Consider the following 13,336-nt stretch of genomic DNA (forward strand, 5'->3'; position numbering starts at 1 on the left):
ATACCTGTACCACGACTGTTCTTGGAAGGCCTAGCAGCATTACTGTCACTTGAACTGTCTGGGGATGCCATAACAGCCCCACTGCTGCCTGCTGTGTCACCTGCAGTGTGCTTGGAAGCTGTACCCAGTGGCACTTGCTCATGCTGTGTGTTCCGCCCATGTGCGGTACTTGCTGGGACATTGGCCGCCATATGACCCCCACTGCTGCCTGCTGTGTCACCTGCAGTGTGCTTGGAAGCTGTAACCAGTGGCACTTGAACATGCTTTCTCTTCTGCCCATGTGCGGTACTTGCTGGGACCTTGGCCGCCATATGACCCCCACTGCTGCCTGCTGTGTCACCTGCAGTGTGCTTGGAAGCTGTACCCAGTGGCACTTGAACATGCTGTGTGTTCCGCCCATGTGCGGTACTTGCTGGGACCTTGGCCGCCATATGACCCCCACTGCTGCCTGCTGTGTCACCTGCAGTGTGCTTGGAAGCTGTAACCAGTGGCACTTGAACATGCTGTGTGTTCCGCCCATGTGCGGTACTTGCTGGGACCTTGGCCGCCATATGACCCCCACTGCTGCCTGCTGTGTCACCTGCAGTGTGCTTGGAAGCTGTACCCAGTGGCACTTGAACATGCTGTGTGTTCCGCCCATGTGCGGTACTTGCTGGGACCTTGGCCGCCATATGACCCCCACTGCTGCCTGCTGTGTCACCTGCAGTGTGCTTGGAAGCTGTACCCAGTGGCACTTGAACATGCTTTCTCTTCCGCCCATGTGCGGTACTTGCCTGGGCCTTGGACGACATATCACCCCCACTGCTGCCTGCTGTGTCACCTACAGTGTGCTTGGAAGCTGTACCCAGTGGCACTTGAACATGCTTTCTCTTCCGCCCATGTGCGGTACTTGCCTGGGCCTTGGACGACATATCACCCCCACTGCTGCCTGCTGTGTCACCTACAGTGTGCTTGGAAGCTGTACCCAGTGGCACTCGAACATGCTTTCTCTTCCGCCCATGTGCGGTACTTGCCTGGGCCTTGGACGACATATCACCCCCACTGCTGCCTGCTGTGTCACCTACAGTGTGCTTGGAAGCTGTACCCAGTGGCACTTGAACATGCTTTCTCTTCCGCCCATGTGCGGTACTTGCTGGGACCTTGGCCGCCATATCACCCCCACTGCTGCCTGCTGTGTCACCTGCAGTGTGCTTGGAAGCTGTAACCAGTGACACTTGAACATGCTTTCTCTTCCGCCCATGTGCGGTACTTGCCGGGACCTTGGACGACATATCGCCCCCACTGCTGCCCGCTGTGTCACCTGCAGAGTTATTGGAAGCTGTATCCAGTGGAACTTGAACATGCTTTCTCCTCCGCCCATGTGCGGTACTTGCCGGGACCTTGGACGACATATCGCCCCCACTGCTGCCCGCTGTGTCACCTGCAGAGTTATTGGAAGCTGTATCCAGTGGAACTTGCTCATGATGTGTGTTCCGCCAATGTGCGGTACTTGCCAGGACCTTGGGCGACATATCACCCCCACTGCTGCACGCTGTGTCACTTGATTTCACCTCAGACGCCATGATGCTTTCTGTGTCACCTGCAGTGTCCGCAGAAGCTAACTTGCGGCTATTGCGTGTTACGCCCATGCGCAGAAAGTGTTCCGGATTAAAAGAGTTTAATGGATCTCTTTTAATCCGGACAATTTTGCTCTGTCCGGATTAAAAGAGTTTAACGGACCTCTTTTAATCCGGACAAAGCAAACTTGTCCGGATTAAAAGAGGTCAGTTAAACTCTTTTAATCCGGACAGAGCAAAATTGTCCGGATTAAAAGAGGTTCCGGATCAACGGTTGCCGGAAAATCGGTGGTGTACCTGTACATACCTGCCAATCTATATCCTCACATTTTCAGGGACATCTATGAGACTACCTTAAGGTGAATAGAAAGTTTTGTTTTAGGAACGACCTTATCTTTATGGCAGATAAGATATGGGGACTCACAGCTCAAACTCTTAGCTCTACAAGATAGCTAACAGGATGGCAGTTTCCCAAAAGATTCATTGAATCTATTGGTTCAAAAGGAGGATGCTGTAAGGATAACTCAGAGGCACAAAGTCACAGACAATAAGCATTAAGGGGTTTATTCTAGTTCATTCTTTCTGACAAAATCCTTCTTAGATGGACAAAACCATGTGCACTGCAGGGGGGCAGATGTAAAATGTGCAGAGAGAATTAGATTTGGGTGAGTTTTTTTGTTTCTGTGCAGGGAAAATACTGACTGCATGATTTTACACTGCAATATAGATCTCACTTTGAAGAAAAACCCCACCCAAATCTAATTCTCTCTGCACAAGTTACATCTGCCCCACCCGCAGTGCACATGGTTTTGTCCATCTAAGAAGGATTTTGTCAGAAAGAATGAACTAGAATAACCCCCTAAGGGAGAGAAGCTAGTTTTAGGGTCGGTGGGGTAGATGTAGTATGCCTTAAAAAAAAAAAAAAAAAAGATACAAATGCGAGGGTGAGAAAGAGTGATACCATCCAGCCAATCAGCTCATAACTGACATTTTTCAAACACAGCCTTAACTTTACAGTTGGGAGCTGATTGGCTGGATGTTTATCTCTATCACCCTCGCGTTTATCTCTTTTTAAAGCTTAAAACATCTGCCCCCATGAAAACAAAATGACACTACCTCAGTGACTTTTGCATTCCCCTCAAAAAGAGCAAGATGCCATTATTACCCAGAATGTGGAATTAGCATATTTAAATGTAATGGAGTGAATGTGCTCTACTTCAGTATGAACAAACTCATTACACATTTTAAGTACTTGGCAAAGTTTCTTTTCACAACAGTTAGTACAATAACCAACACTAATTTTCTTTACTGATAACATCCAGCGCTTCATTTCACGAGTCAGACATTACTCATATACTCACTATGCCAAATGCTGACACAATGTTTTTCAGTCCATACTTTGAAAGCCCACGAAGCAGCTGACCTTCCACACACCGCTTAACAGGCAATTTCCGGAGCGCAGCATCTGGGTTCTTTGTCTTTGCCCACTCTTCTCTGCACTGAACTAAATATCCCTTTTCAGCTGCAAAGACATTATTTTAATAATGAGATCCTGACATTTAGATGGGCAAATATAACTGTGGAAAGGGTAAAATATGTATAGCTAATTAAAAGTATACCTTTAATGTTTTATTTATCATGTGGCTGTAGGATATTACAACCAATAAATCAAGATAATTGAGAACTTATTTTGAGTTTTCATTATAGCATACATTAGTTTTTAACATTGATTTCTCAATTTAAGTTAATCAATTATGGAAAAAAAAAAAAAGGTCATACCAATGTCAGACATAGAAAACGTGAATTATCCATGGCAGTACTCAGAATTTACAATGGCAAAATATCTCTAAAAGACTGTAATCAAACCGACACATATATTCTTAAAATAATGAGGGAAAATTTTACATTTGAAAAAAAAAAAAAAAAAAAGCAACAGCTTTTACCAGTGTGACAAACCATAAATGGTCATGTGCTACCTATAACTCAGTGAAGCACATTAATAGTGTTACCAGATATGAGCCGTTTCCTTCCGCCCATGACAATAACGGCAAGGAAGGGAGGTTGACATGGGAAAATACAGCACAAAATTAGCATACAGAGTAAAAGTATTTGTTCTAAACTCTCACATGGCAATATTGTCCACAGTAATACACGGGTTGAAGGGGAAAACTAAACCTTTAAGTGTTCTTACACATGCCCCAGAGATGAATAAGGAAAAAAAATAAAAAAATCAGCTTTTAGCTGCCACATGCAAATACATTTCTGCCATTCAGAAGCACAGAATTCTGACATATGCCATGGATATAGCAGCCCTTGGTAACTATGCTTGAGATACAGAAGGCTAGATTTAGTTAGTGAAGTAGGTTTGCTTGCAGCCTATGGAGGTACAAGTAGAATTAAACTGCTATAACGGACTACAAAATGCATAGTGAGCAGTCAATGGCCCGAAGACTAATCCAGACACAATTTTCACCTCCAGACAGTAGGTTTCATTCTCAAGAATCCACAGTGCATGTAAATGGTATTGACCAAAAGTACATTCTCCTTAATACGAAGAGTTAATTATTTTTTTTTTTTTTTTCATTTCTAAAGATAAATTCCCTTAAAAATACGTAGTATGCTAATGATTACGGCTTTAAAGTTTACTATTGGGTCTGCTGGCATCTCAGCAACGTTCAAAAGTCAAATGACCATGGGTAAATTGGTTCCCAATATTTCATACCTCCTGGTCTTGGCTTTAGTATTAGATCTATCATTTCATTCCAGTTGCTCTGAAGAATAGCTCTATAACAAAAATGATGGAGTCAGGTTTGCATTTTTTTTTAAACAAGAAAAGTAGTTAAGAAATGGTACAACTTACCTTCCTACCTGGTAAGTAGGTACAGCTGTAGTTCCAAATCTCTGCATTCCATAATAGTTTATAAATCCAGTATCCCCGAGAGAAGTCATGGCTTCCTCCACTTGTTCTGCTGTCCCACTGATATTTCTGAAAGTCATAACAAAACACACAGATCATACAGAAACCAGTAGTACAGAGTAAAAAAAAAAAAAAAATCTCGGCTATACAATTTTATTACCATGCAATTTGCTGCCACTGGTTCAACTGCAAAGATTTAATTAGTCACTAGATGTAGATCCCTATCACACCACACCTTGGACCTGGGTAATTGCCGGGTTGCCGATATGTTGACCCGGGTCGAGGTGCAGTGTGAAAGCACCACAGCTTGTAACTCATGAACCAACCTGGCAATTTGACACTGGTTATAAGAAAGGTAAAACCCAGGTTGCCCTCTGTATAATGGGCAACCCAGGTTTATTGAGAAAGTGCCATACCTGGGATCAAGATCCCAAGTCCAACTCTGCTTACAATGTGAAATGTGTATTAAAAAGAGAAAATTACAGTAGTTTTGCAGCAAAATAAACCTGTTTTTAAAATAGTTTTTAGTGAATTGCCATGTTTAATGTAACACTATATCCCTAAAATATCGACTTCATTTGGGATTATGACTGTCAAGCATAGACCAGAATAAAAGTATTAAATTACAAAATGTAGAGTATGTTCTAAAACAGTAACACTTTTTTTTACATTTTACTACTTGCTTACATTTGGCATAAATTAACGGATGGATTCCCTGCCACTTAAGAAGGCTAAAGTATGCATGTGATCAATGTTAATAGTGCTCTAAATACTTTTATGGGAATGGTATAGAAAATATTTGACATGGCACTACTAGTAGTTACTATTGCACAAATGAGTAATACATAAAGGGGGATATTCAATCTCCGGCGAGCACCTCCCACCGGGGAGATGCCCGCCGGGCCCTATTCAATGCTGTCTTCCCCGACAGCATTGAGCAGGGTATCTCGGCAGAACGAGCCCGACATCACAAGCTGTCGGGCTCGATCTGCCAAGAACAGCCGGGAAGTGACGAGCTGCCGGCTGCAGCTCGCCTCTTCCCGGCTGCAGCTCGCCTCTTCCCGGCCGCAACTCGCCGCCACGCCCCCTTTTCGCTCCCAGGCAGGCGGGACATTAAATTCCGCCTGCGTGTTCTCGGTCGAGCTGACCGAGAACGGGACTGGGTCACGGCGGTCGAGCAAGCTCGACTGCCGTGACCCTGACATTGAATACCGCCCAAAATATTTCATCAGCTAGTTTTCTGAAGTGACACGAAACCAAATAGCCTTACAAGGTTCAGGAACAAAAATCAGTAATTTAAGCTTGTGCTTTCCCATCAAAATGTTCTTGTATGAATAAAGAGGGGGATAGAACTAAGGCTCGGAAGACAAAATGTAAGGGTTTGAGCTGTGAATATATAGAGTGATCTTCATTATGTGTGATATTCATTACGCACTTTAAGCTTATAAACTAACTGAAATGGTATTATGGCCTCCCAGAACTTGGATCATTTGAAATCAAAATTCTGTTTGTATTGCAGTCACTCAACATAAACAAAGATAGATATTATGAGGTATAATTACTAAGCTTTGGAAAGTGATAAAATAAAATACCAACCAATCAGCTCCTAACAGCCATGTTACAGGTGTGTTTAAACAGTGACAATTAGGAACTGAATGGCTTAAACTTTCTCTGCCCATTTCATCTCGTCAAAGCTTAGTAAATAGGCCCCAATGTTAGTGCTTGGCAGAAAACAGGGAGTATGAGATATTTGAGAGAAAGTATGTACTGTATATTCTGCACTGCTTATTTTCGAGACTACTGACCCCACCTATAGAAATCTAAGGAAAGCCTTTTCTAAACACAATTTACAGGTAAAAAAAAACAAATAAACTGAAGTCAGTACACGTGCAAAGCTGAAGCAACCACTGTCTGTTTTGCATGCAGTCAAAATCTGGTCATCGCCGGTCTTCTCTCTATTGAGAATATGGGCAGTGACAGATCTCACAGCACACAGCACTGTGCGAAGATCAATCTGTGCTTAACTAGATCGCTAAGCACATAGCTCACGTTGCCTTGGCTGTATGGGGTTTTAAGCTGATCAATCTCTAAAATGGTATTAAATAGTTATGGATTATTACTTTACAAATACACAATTGTATGAAATGTGATCAAAATGCATATAAAATATCGGTGTATAAGCAGGATGGTGTATCCATTTTTAGGACATAAACACATTTTGATGTTGAGGCTTGTTAAAATCGGCATCGGGTTACTATGGTTTACCAACTCACAAATTTGACATTAACTCTACTTCTCCTGAAGCAACTGCAATCTGTGACAAGTCTATCAAACATTTATTTGATTTGGCTTGCTAAAATGTACTTGTTTACATAGTCTCATATGTTGCAGTATATCCATCAGAAATGGGATTATCCAATTTCTGAAACATTAAAAGAAAAACAAAAAAACAACCACACAATATTACAAATAAAATGAACTACTAGAATCGTTTTACTTGAATGGTCAAACCTTAAAATGACTGTGAAATGATTTCCTTGAAGCTCCCCCAATTTCAGTGGATTCGACTGGTACGTAAAGTTTCCCAATTTGAAGTTCATCAAACATTTGTTTAAGTGTGCCAGCCTCTGTGCTGTAATTCTAAACAAGAATATATAAGCATATTTAATGCATTGAAATTTGCATGAACATAACGATATTCATAATAAATTATATCATTAACAATATTTTCATGCATCTAGTGTGTACGCACTATGTAAACAATGGTTGCTCCTGTGGGTTGTTATCGACCCCCCTCAGTGGTCTGTACATGCTGTAAAATCGTGACTACATCGCCAACAACAGCCACAGGTGTATACTCCTTGATGTGGCCACTAAAGAGATCTTTAGTGATATATTTTGTAAAATGTTGCCGTTTAAAAAAAAAAAAAGATATATCTTTTGTACTGGAGTTCTGGGGAGTTCAAGGGAAATTGTTAATGATATCGTTCATGGAGCATATCATCTAAGCACAGTAAACACTAGGCATTAGACATGTTGATATAGTTAACTATATTGGCGGTGCAGCAGGGCAAACGATCAAGCGCATACACACTGAACAGTGAAGTAACGATATTGCTCAGTGATGTCACCAGGTCCCCGCGGTGCATGTAGCTGCTGACACTATAGTCTGATTGAGCGGCATGCACAGACAACGGGTGTGATGGACAAGTTTTTAAACAATATACCCTCATTAGGTTTTGTGGACAATAAAAATTACAGAATACTCATACAAAACAATAATACTCCATTGGGAGTACAAGATCAATACTAGAAGTAGAAGCACATTTTATACCAGTGCTTAAAAAAAATTAAATTAAATTAAAAGTTTAGTGCTGAACTAAAACTTGAATGCTGGTCAAATTGTCTGGAGGAAGTGATACATTTTGACAAGGACAATGGGCAGTATTCAATGTGAAATTTTCTCCGTGCATGGCGAGAGATTTTTTCTCTCGCCATGCACTCTCCGTGTTCCGGAGCCTCCTGCTCCCCCTATTCAACGTGTTAAAGACTCGCCGCCACTCGCGGCGAGTCTTAACCCCTGCAGCGGACGAGCGTCCGTGGCAGGGAGTTGTCAGGGAGCCGGGGGACGTAGCAGCCAAGAGAGATTAAAGTCTCTCTTGGCTGCTGCAGGGGATATGGGGAGGGGAGCAGGGCTCCCCTGGACCCAGGCAGCACAGGCTGCCCCCCCTATAGCTAGCGGGGGACCCAGTATTCACTGTACCCGAACGTGCATCGGGTGCAGTGAATATATGAATATCTAATGAGCGGCTCGAGCGCTCCGGCCCCCTGCTGGCTGCACTGTGTAAAAAAAAAAAAAAAAAATGTAAAAAAATATTTTTTTTTAAAATTAAATATATATTCATGTGCTATAGGCACATGAATAAAAATAACATGGCCCTTCACAGAAAAAAAAACCTGATTTTTTGACACCAAAATTAAAAAAAACACCCTTTTAGTTTAAAAGTTCACATTCCTGCTCTCCATCAAAAGATGGAGAATTTCTACACGGAGAGAGACGGCGAGAATCACTTAGAAAGACGGAGAATATTTCACATTGAATAGGGTGGCTCGCCTTTGGAGAAAAAAAACCTCTCTCCACCGCGTGAAAAGCACAAACTCTCCAGAAATCACAGCGAATTTTTCTCATTGAATACTGCCCAATGTCATCAGTGTTCAGAAACTAAGTGTAGTATTTTCTTTTAATACTTCAATAATGAACTATATAAGTAAAATACGTTTTATTCTTCTTTATTCCACATAATAAATGCCAATACAGGGGGGGAGGGGGGGGGGGGGGTTTGGGAATCAAGAGAGACGACAAATCAAGGGGAAAAAAAAATTCTGAAAAACCAGTTATTAGAATATCTCGGTTTTGGAATATACAGATAAGGGAGACCTGTACAACTAAAGTTTTCACATAAGACATTTATATTTGAATTAAAAAAATATTACATTTGTTGGAATTTAGTGGAATGTTCCACTGAACAGATAGAATACAGAATACTAACTTGAGGACTGCAATTGCTTGAACAGTGATAGCCCTCTTATCTTTGGTCCCCATGTAGGAAAATATATTGGGTTTAACCCTGTTAGAAAATAAATGATTTAGTTAGGATTTCAAATAAATAGTGCTAAATAGCATGTATTATACAGCCTAGTCATACATTTGGTCATTATAATGCTCATTACAATGCTCTAAAGCAGTTGTTGCCAAACTGTGTGCCGTGGCATCCTTTGGTGCCTAGAGACATTTGCGAGGGTGCCTTCATTCTAGCACCTGCCATCTTTGAAAACCCATGCAGTTCCTGTTCCCAGCCTGGGGTGTCGCGGTCTGCTGTGGAGTTTCTAGTACAGGTCTGGTTTGCATATCAGTGCTGATATACAGACCACACTGTGCTAGAAGCACTCAGCAGACAGCGACACCCCAGGCAGGGCATATATACACACATACTCAAAGCACTTTAAGAGATGTGTGGAAAACCTAGATGACACAAGTAGGACTACGTCAAGTTCCATTAGCAGCTGGAGCTGGCCTAGACAATTATCACAATAGTTGGAAGTTTAAAATACATTAAATATCTGAACTTCAATACATAGCTTGAAAGAGGATTATGGGTACATCTGTACTTAATAATTTAAAGAGAAGCAATTTGTACCGTGTGCGGGTCAACTCCATAGGAATGCATGGTGCATATGCTCCCACTAATGAATAGCAGGCTGCTGTGGCTAATTGCAATCATAGTGGCCATGTGCCAAATTAAAGCAAAAAGAGTAGGACCTAAATTGGGAAACGCTCACTACAAAAGGATATTCACTTTCAAATGTTTGAAAGCACATCTACATAGACTTATTTATTTACAGTTTCTTATATAGCGCAGCAGATTCCATTGCGCTTTACAATAGTAGACAGTGATAAAAACAAACTGGGTAACAACAGACAGACTTGGAGGTAAGGAGGGCCCTGCTGCCAGCTTACAATCTAGACTTGCTTCAATGCTAAGTATGCGGGGAGTGCCAGAGTGTTGTATTCAGAGGTCTAATTTCCTAAAGGTCTATTTTCAATAAATATTACAGAAGACATGAGAATTCCTATTTTATAGGTTAGTGCAAGCTATTCTTTTCTACAAGTAAATATCCCAAGCTTTCATCATCAAATACGGTAAACATTGAAATTAAACAGCATGGAGAAATATCAAAATGTGTTACCACCCAATTGTAGACAACATTTATTTACTGTACAGCATTTCAAAAAATGGCTCTCGAAGCTATGTGGTCTGAAGAAATCTCTTTAAGATTGCAATTTATCTACAAATCCCGCTCAATATTTTCTTAAACTGCAATGCAACAAGGCACAGGTAATTAAGAGCAGTGAAATAACCAATTCCCTGGAAAATGCTGTATGTAGCAAATATATTGGGCTAAAGGGAAATGAAAGAGGTTAGTAAAATTCAAGTTTAGTTTAATATATATAGCTTTAAAACATAGTTTGCACACACCTTAGAAACTTGGACAACACATTTATGGCATCCATTGTGTCTTTATTTTCTTTGTATAGCACAAAATGGCAATAACTTCCTCTGGATTTTGGCCAAGAATGCTTACGTGGATCTTAAATGGTAAATATTGAAAATAAAAAAAACACAATTATAACATGTTAACTGCACATATATCCTCCACTCACTGGGCACCCAGTGTTGTACACAAGAGGACAAACTAAAAAAAAGTCTCAAAGTGGGTCTGATAAACAGACAAATTGTACATTCTGATGAAGACATTGTATGACTGCTGCATTACCAGATAAAATAAGTGTGTTTGGCATTTCCTTTTAATTTAGCTTTATGAAATGCCAGTTTTGCTTACCTGAAGGTGTCCTGACCTCTGTCCAATTGTATAGCATAAAGAGCACAAAAAAGTAAGGTTTAATTTCTGCATTGTTCTTTTTAAATGTGTTTGGGTGGACATGCAAAAGGTAACTATGGCTGCATGGTCATTCCATTTTTTAATGCTACAATGGCAAATCAGCAAATGCGTGGCAGGTCGCAATGGTCTTGAAAGCAAAAACAGGCTGTGAGAATGAATCCTTATCACAAGTATGTGCAAACATTATTCTGAAGACTTTACATGTTTCTAATATTAGCCTTCCTCACTGGCACAAATGGCCCTTAAACGATTTATATAAAAGAGGAGACAAAAGTTTCGGTAGTAGCAGGTACTTTGGGAAGACCAACAGCTAAATTTTTCGTTATGTGACAAACGGCTGGGAAAGAGTTTAATGTGCTTTTTTTGACCAAGCAAAAAAGACAACAACTGTGAGCATTTCTTAGTTGCTATTATGCCAGGAAAATTTCAGAAAACCTTTCTATTTTTGGAATCCAATAAAGGGCACCATCTCTTTAGATAAAAAAAAACCAACATTTTGGCATGTATTCAATGCTTTTTGCGAGTCAGGCTCACTGTTCGCTCCTGCATGTCACCGTGACCTCGCTGAAGCACTCACCACTTTTAATCATCTCCTCCTTTCTGTCTGTCTCCTTATTCAACGCTTCTGCAGCTCACCATCCCTTTTTGCGAACTCTGCATAATTATGCGAGGGGAATAGGGTGAGCTGTAGCAGGAGAGATCAGGTTTCTCCTGCTCTCCATGTGAGGTGTGCAGACTTGTGTTTGAGCAGTGTGTTCGGGGGATCTGTGGATTTTGGCTTCTGAACAGGTTTAAGGTTAGTGTTTTGTGCATTGTTTTTATTACAACACATGGCTGTGTGACAATTTTAATTGGGTTTGTGGCTGCAGACTGGTGCTGTGTATTTTGTCCTCATTTATTCTTATTATTGTGTTGTGCTTTGGCCTTTCAGTGCCCTGGGTTTTTATTTTATTTATTTTGTAATTGTTAGCGTTTTTAAATGCCTTTTTGGGGGCTTTGGTTTAGTTTAGTTTTTTTTAATACACCCCTAAATTGTGGTTTTATGTTAGGTGGGGTCTCCCTGAGCTTCCCTGCCTGCTGCATGCTGTTTTATGTTAGGGGGGGTCTAACTAGGAGCATTACTGATTTCTTATTGGATACCATTAAAATAACTTATTAAATTCCAAATAAATTAATATAGAAGTACAGCATTATGGCACTTGCAATAAATACATTAGAGTACATTTTTTTTAATTTATAAACCATAAAAAACAAAAAAAATAACAACTTTAACAAAGATAGCCCTACAGTTCACCTAAAAAAGATGCCGAGGGAAAAATGGAGAACTGCTCTAAAAAAAGAAACCAACAGGACTCGCAATTTGTGCATTGAATACACTTTTGGAGAGAGACACTAAAATCCCCATTGAACAGAAATGGTGAGAAGTGCAGGGTGAACTGAGTTAGCTTCGCAAAATATTTTTGGAGAAGCAACAGAGCTGAATAGAGGGAAGCACAAAATAGGAGAGAAAAGTTCACCACTCTCCAAAAAACATGCACTCTCACCGTTTTTTACGGCGACATTGGAGCATTGAATACATGCCTTTGAATAAACATTGGCATATAAAAAAAAACAGCAAAAAAAATAAAAGCAAAAAAAAAAAACAGCCACCAAGTATATAATAAAAACAGTGATGTTTTTATCTTCAGATTTTTAAAAAAAAAGGTGGGCACATTAGTGAAGTTTGGAGGTCTAAAAAATTCCCATACAAATTAGTAAATTAATACAACGATGTCAAAAGTCAGATGTTAAATGTTATGCTAATCTGCAGTAACTAACTCCAAGCAGGAAAATTGTCCGAAATGATAATATATTATAAAATATAAAGGCATGCATATTACAATGCAGGACCTCTATACTTGTTAAGGAATGAGGACCTTTTCTTATCAATGAAAAACACCAATGGTAGTTTAGAGAAATGCACCGCTACTTGTTTGCATGCAGTACAGGTCATGCTATAATAGACGCATGCAGAGAGGTCATATCATACAGTCTTAAGGCCTTGCAGATCGCAAGTTCAGGAACTAAGCAATGGCAGGGCAATTTAACAGCTGTGCTACCAAACAAGCTCATAGCGTGGTAACAGGTCAAGGAGATAAATAAAAAATAAAAATGTGGAATATTTTGGTAAAACACCAGCTTTACTATATATACACATACACACACACACACTCTCGTGTTTATTCTAGCACCCGCCATCTTTGAAAACCCATGAAGTTCCTGTTCCGTGTCTGGGGTGTCGCTGTCTGCTGTGGTGTTTCTAGCAGAGGTCTAGTTTGCATATCAGTGCTGATATACAGACCACACTGTGCTATAAGCACTACAGCAGAGTGACACCCCAGGCAGGGAATAGGAACTGCAT

At 40.6% G+C, this 13,336-nt stretch overlaps 1 protein-coding gene across 3 annotated transcripts in view; it reads right to left on the minus strand.

Moving 5' to 3' along the window:
* Positions 1–13,336, minus strand: part of PUS7 (pseudouridine synthase 7) — a 70,802-nt gene that overhangs the window by 24,420 nt on the left and 33,046 nt on the right. For 2 of the 3 annotated variants that reach the window (XR_014473445.1, XM_083183007.1), the window contains exons 6-12: positions 10,876–10,893; positions 10,512–10,623; positions 9,024–9,101; positions 6,985–7,113; positions 4,417–4,542; positions 4,279–4,340; positions 2,918–3,078 (exon numbers count right to left, since the gene is read on the minus strand). Coding sequence is in view for 2 of the 3 variants with exons in the window: in XM_083183007.1 (XP_083039133.1) it covers positions 2,918–3,078; positions 4,279–4,340; positions 4,417–4,542; positions 6,985–7,113; positions 9,024–9,101; positions 10,512–10,623; positions 10,876–10,893 (686 nt within the window). In the remaining variant the exon portion in view is untranslated. The remainder of the gene's footprint in view (positions 1–2,917; positions 3,079–4,278; positions 4,341–4,416; positions 4,543–6,984; positions 7,114–9,023; positions 9,102–10,511; positions 10,624–10,875; positions 10,894–13,336) is intronic. The other variant, XM_083183008.1, reaches the window with a different exon arrangement.

The sequence above is a fragment of the Crinia signifera genome, chromosome 4 (assembly GCF_055691185.1).
Source record: "Crinia signifera chromosome 4, ASM5569118v1, whole genome shotgun sequence".
NCBI classification, from domain to species: Eukaryota; Metazoa; Chordata; class Amphibia; order Anura; family Myobatrachidae; genus Crinia; species Crinia signifera.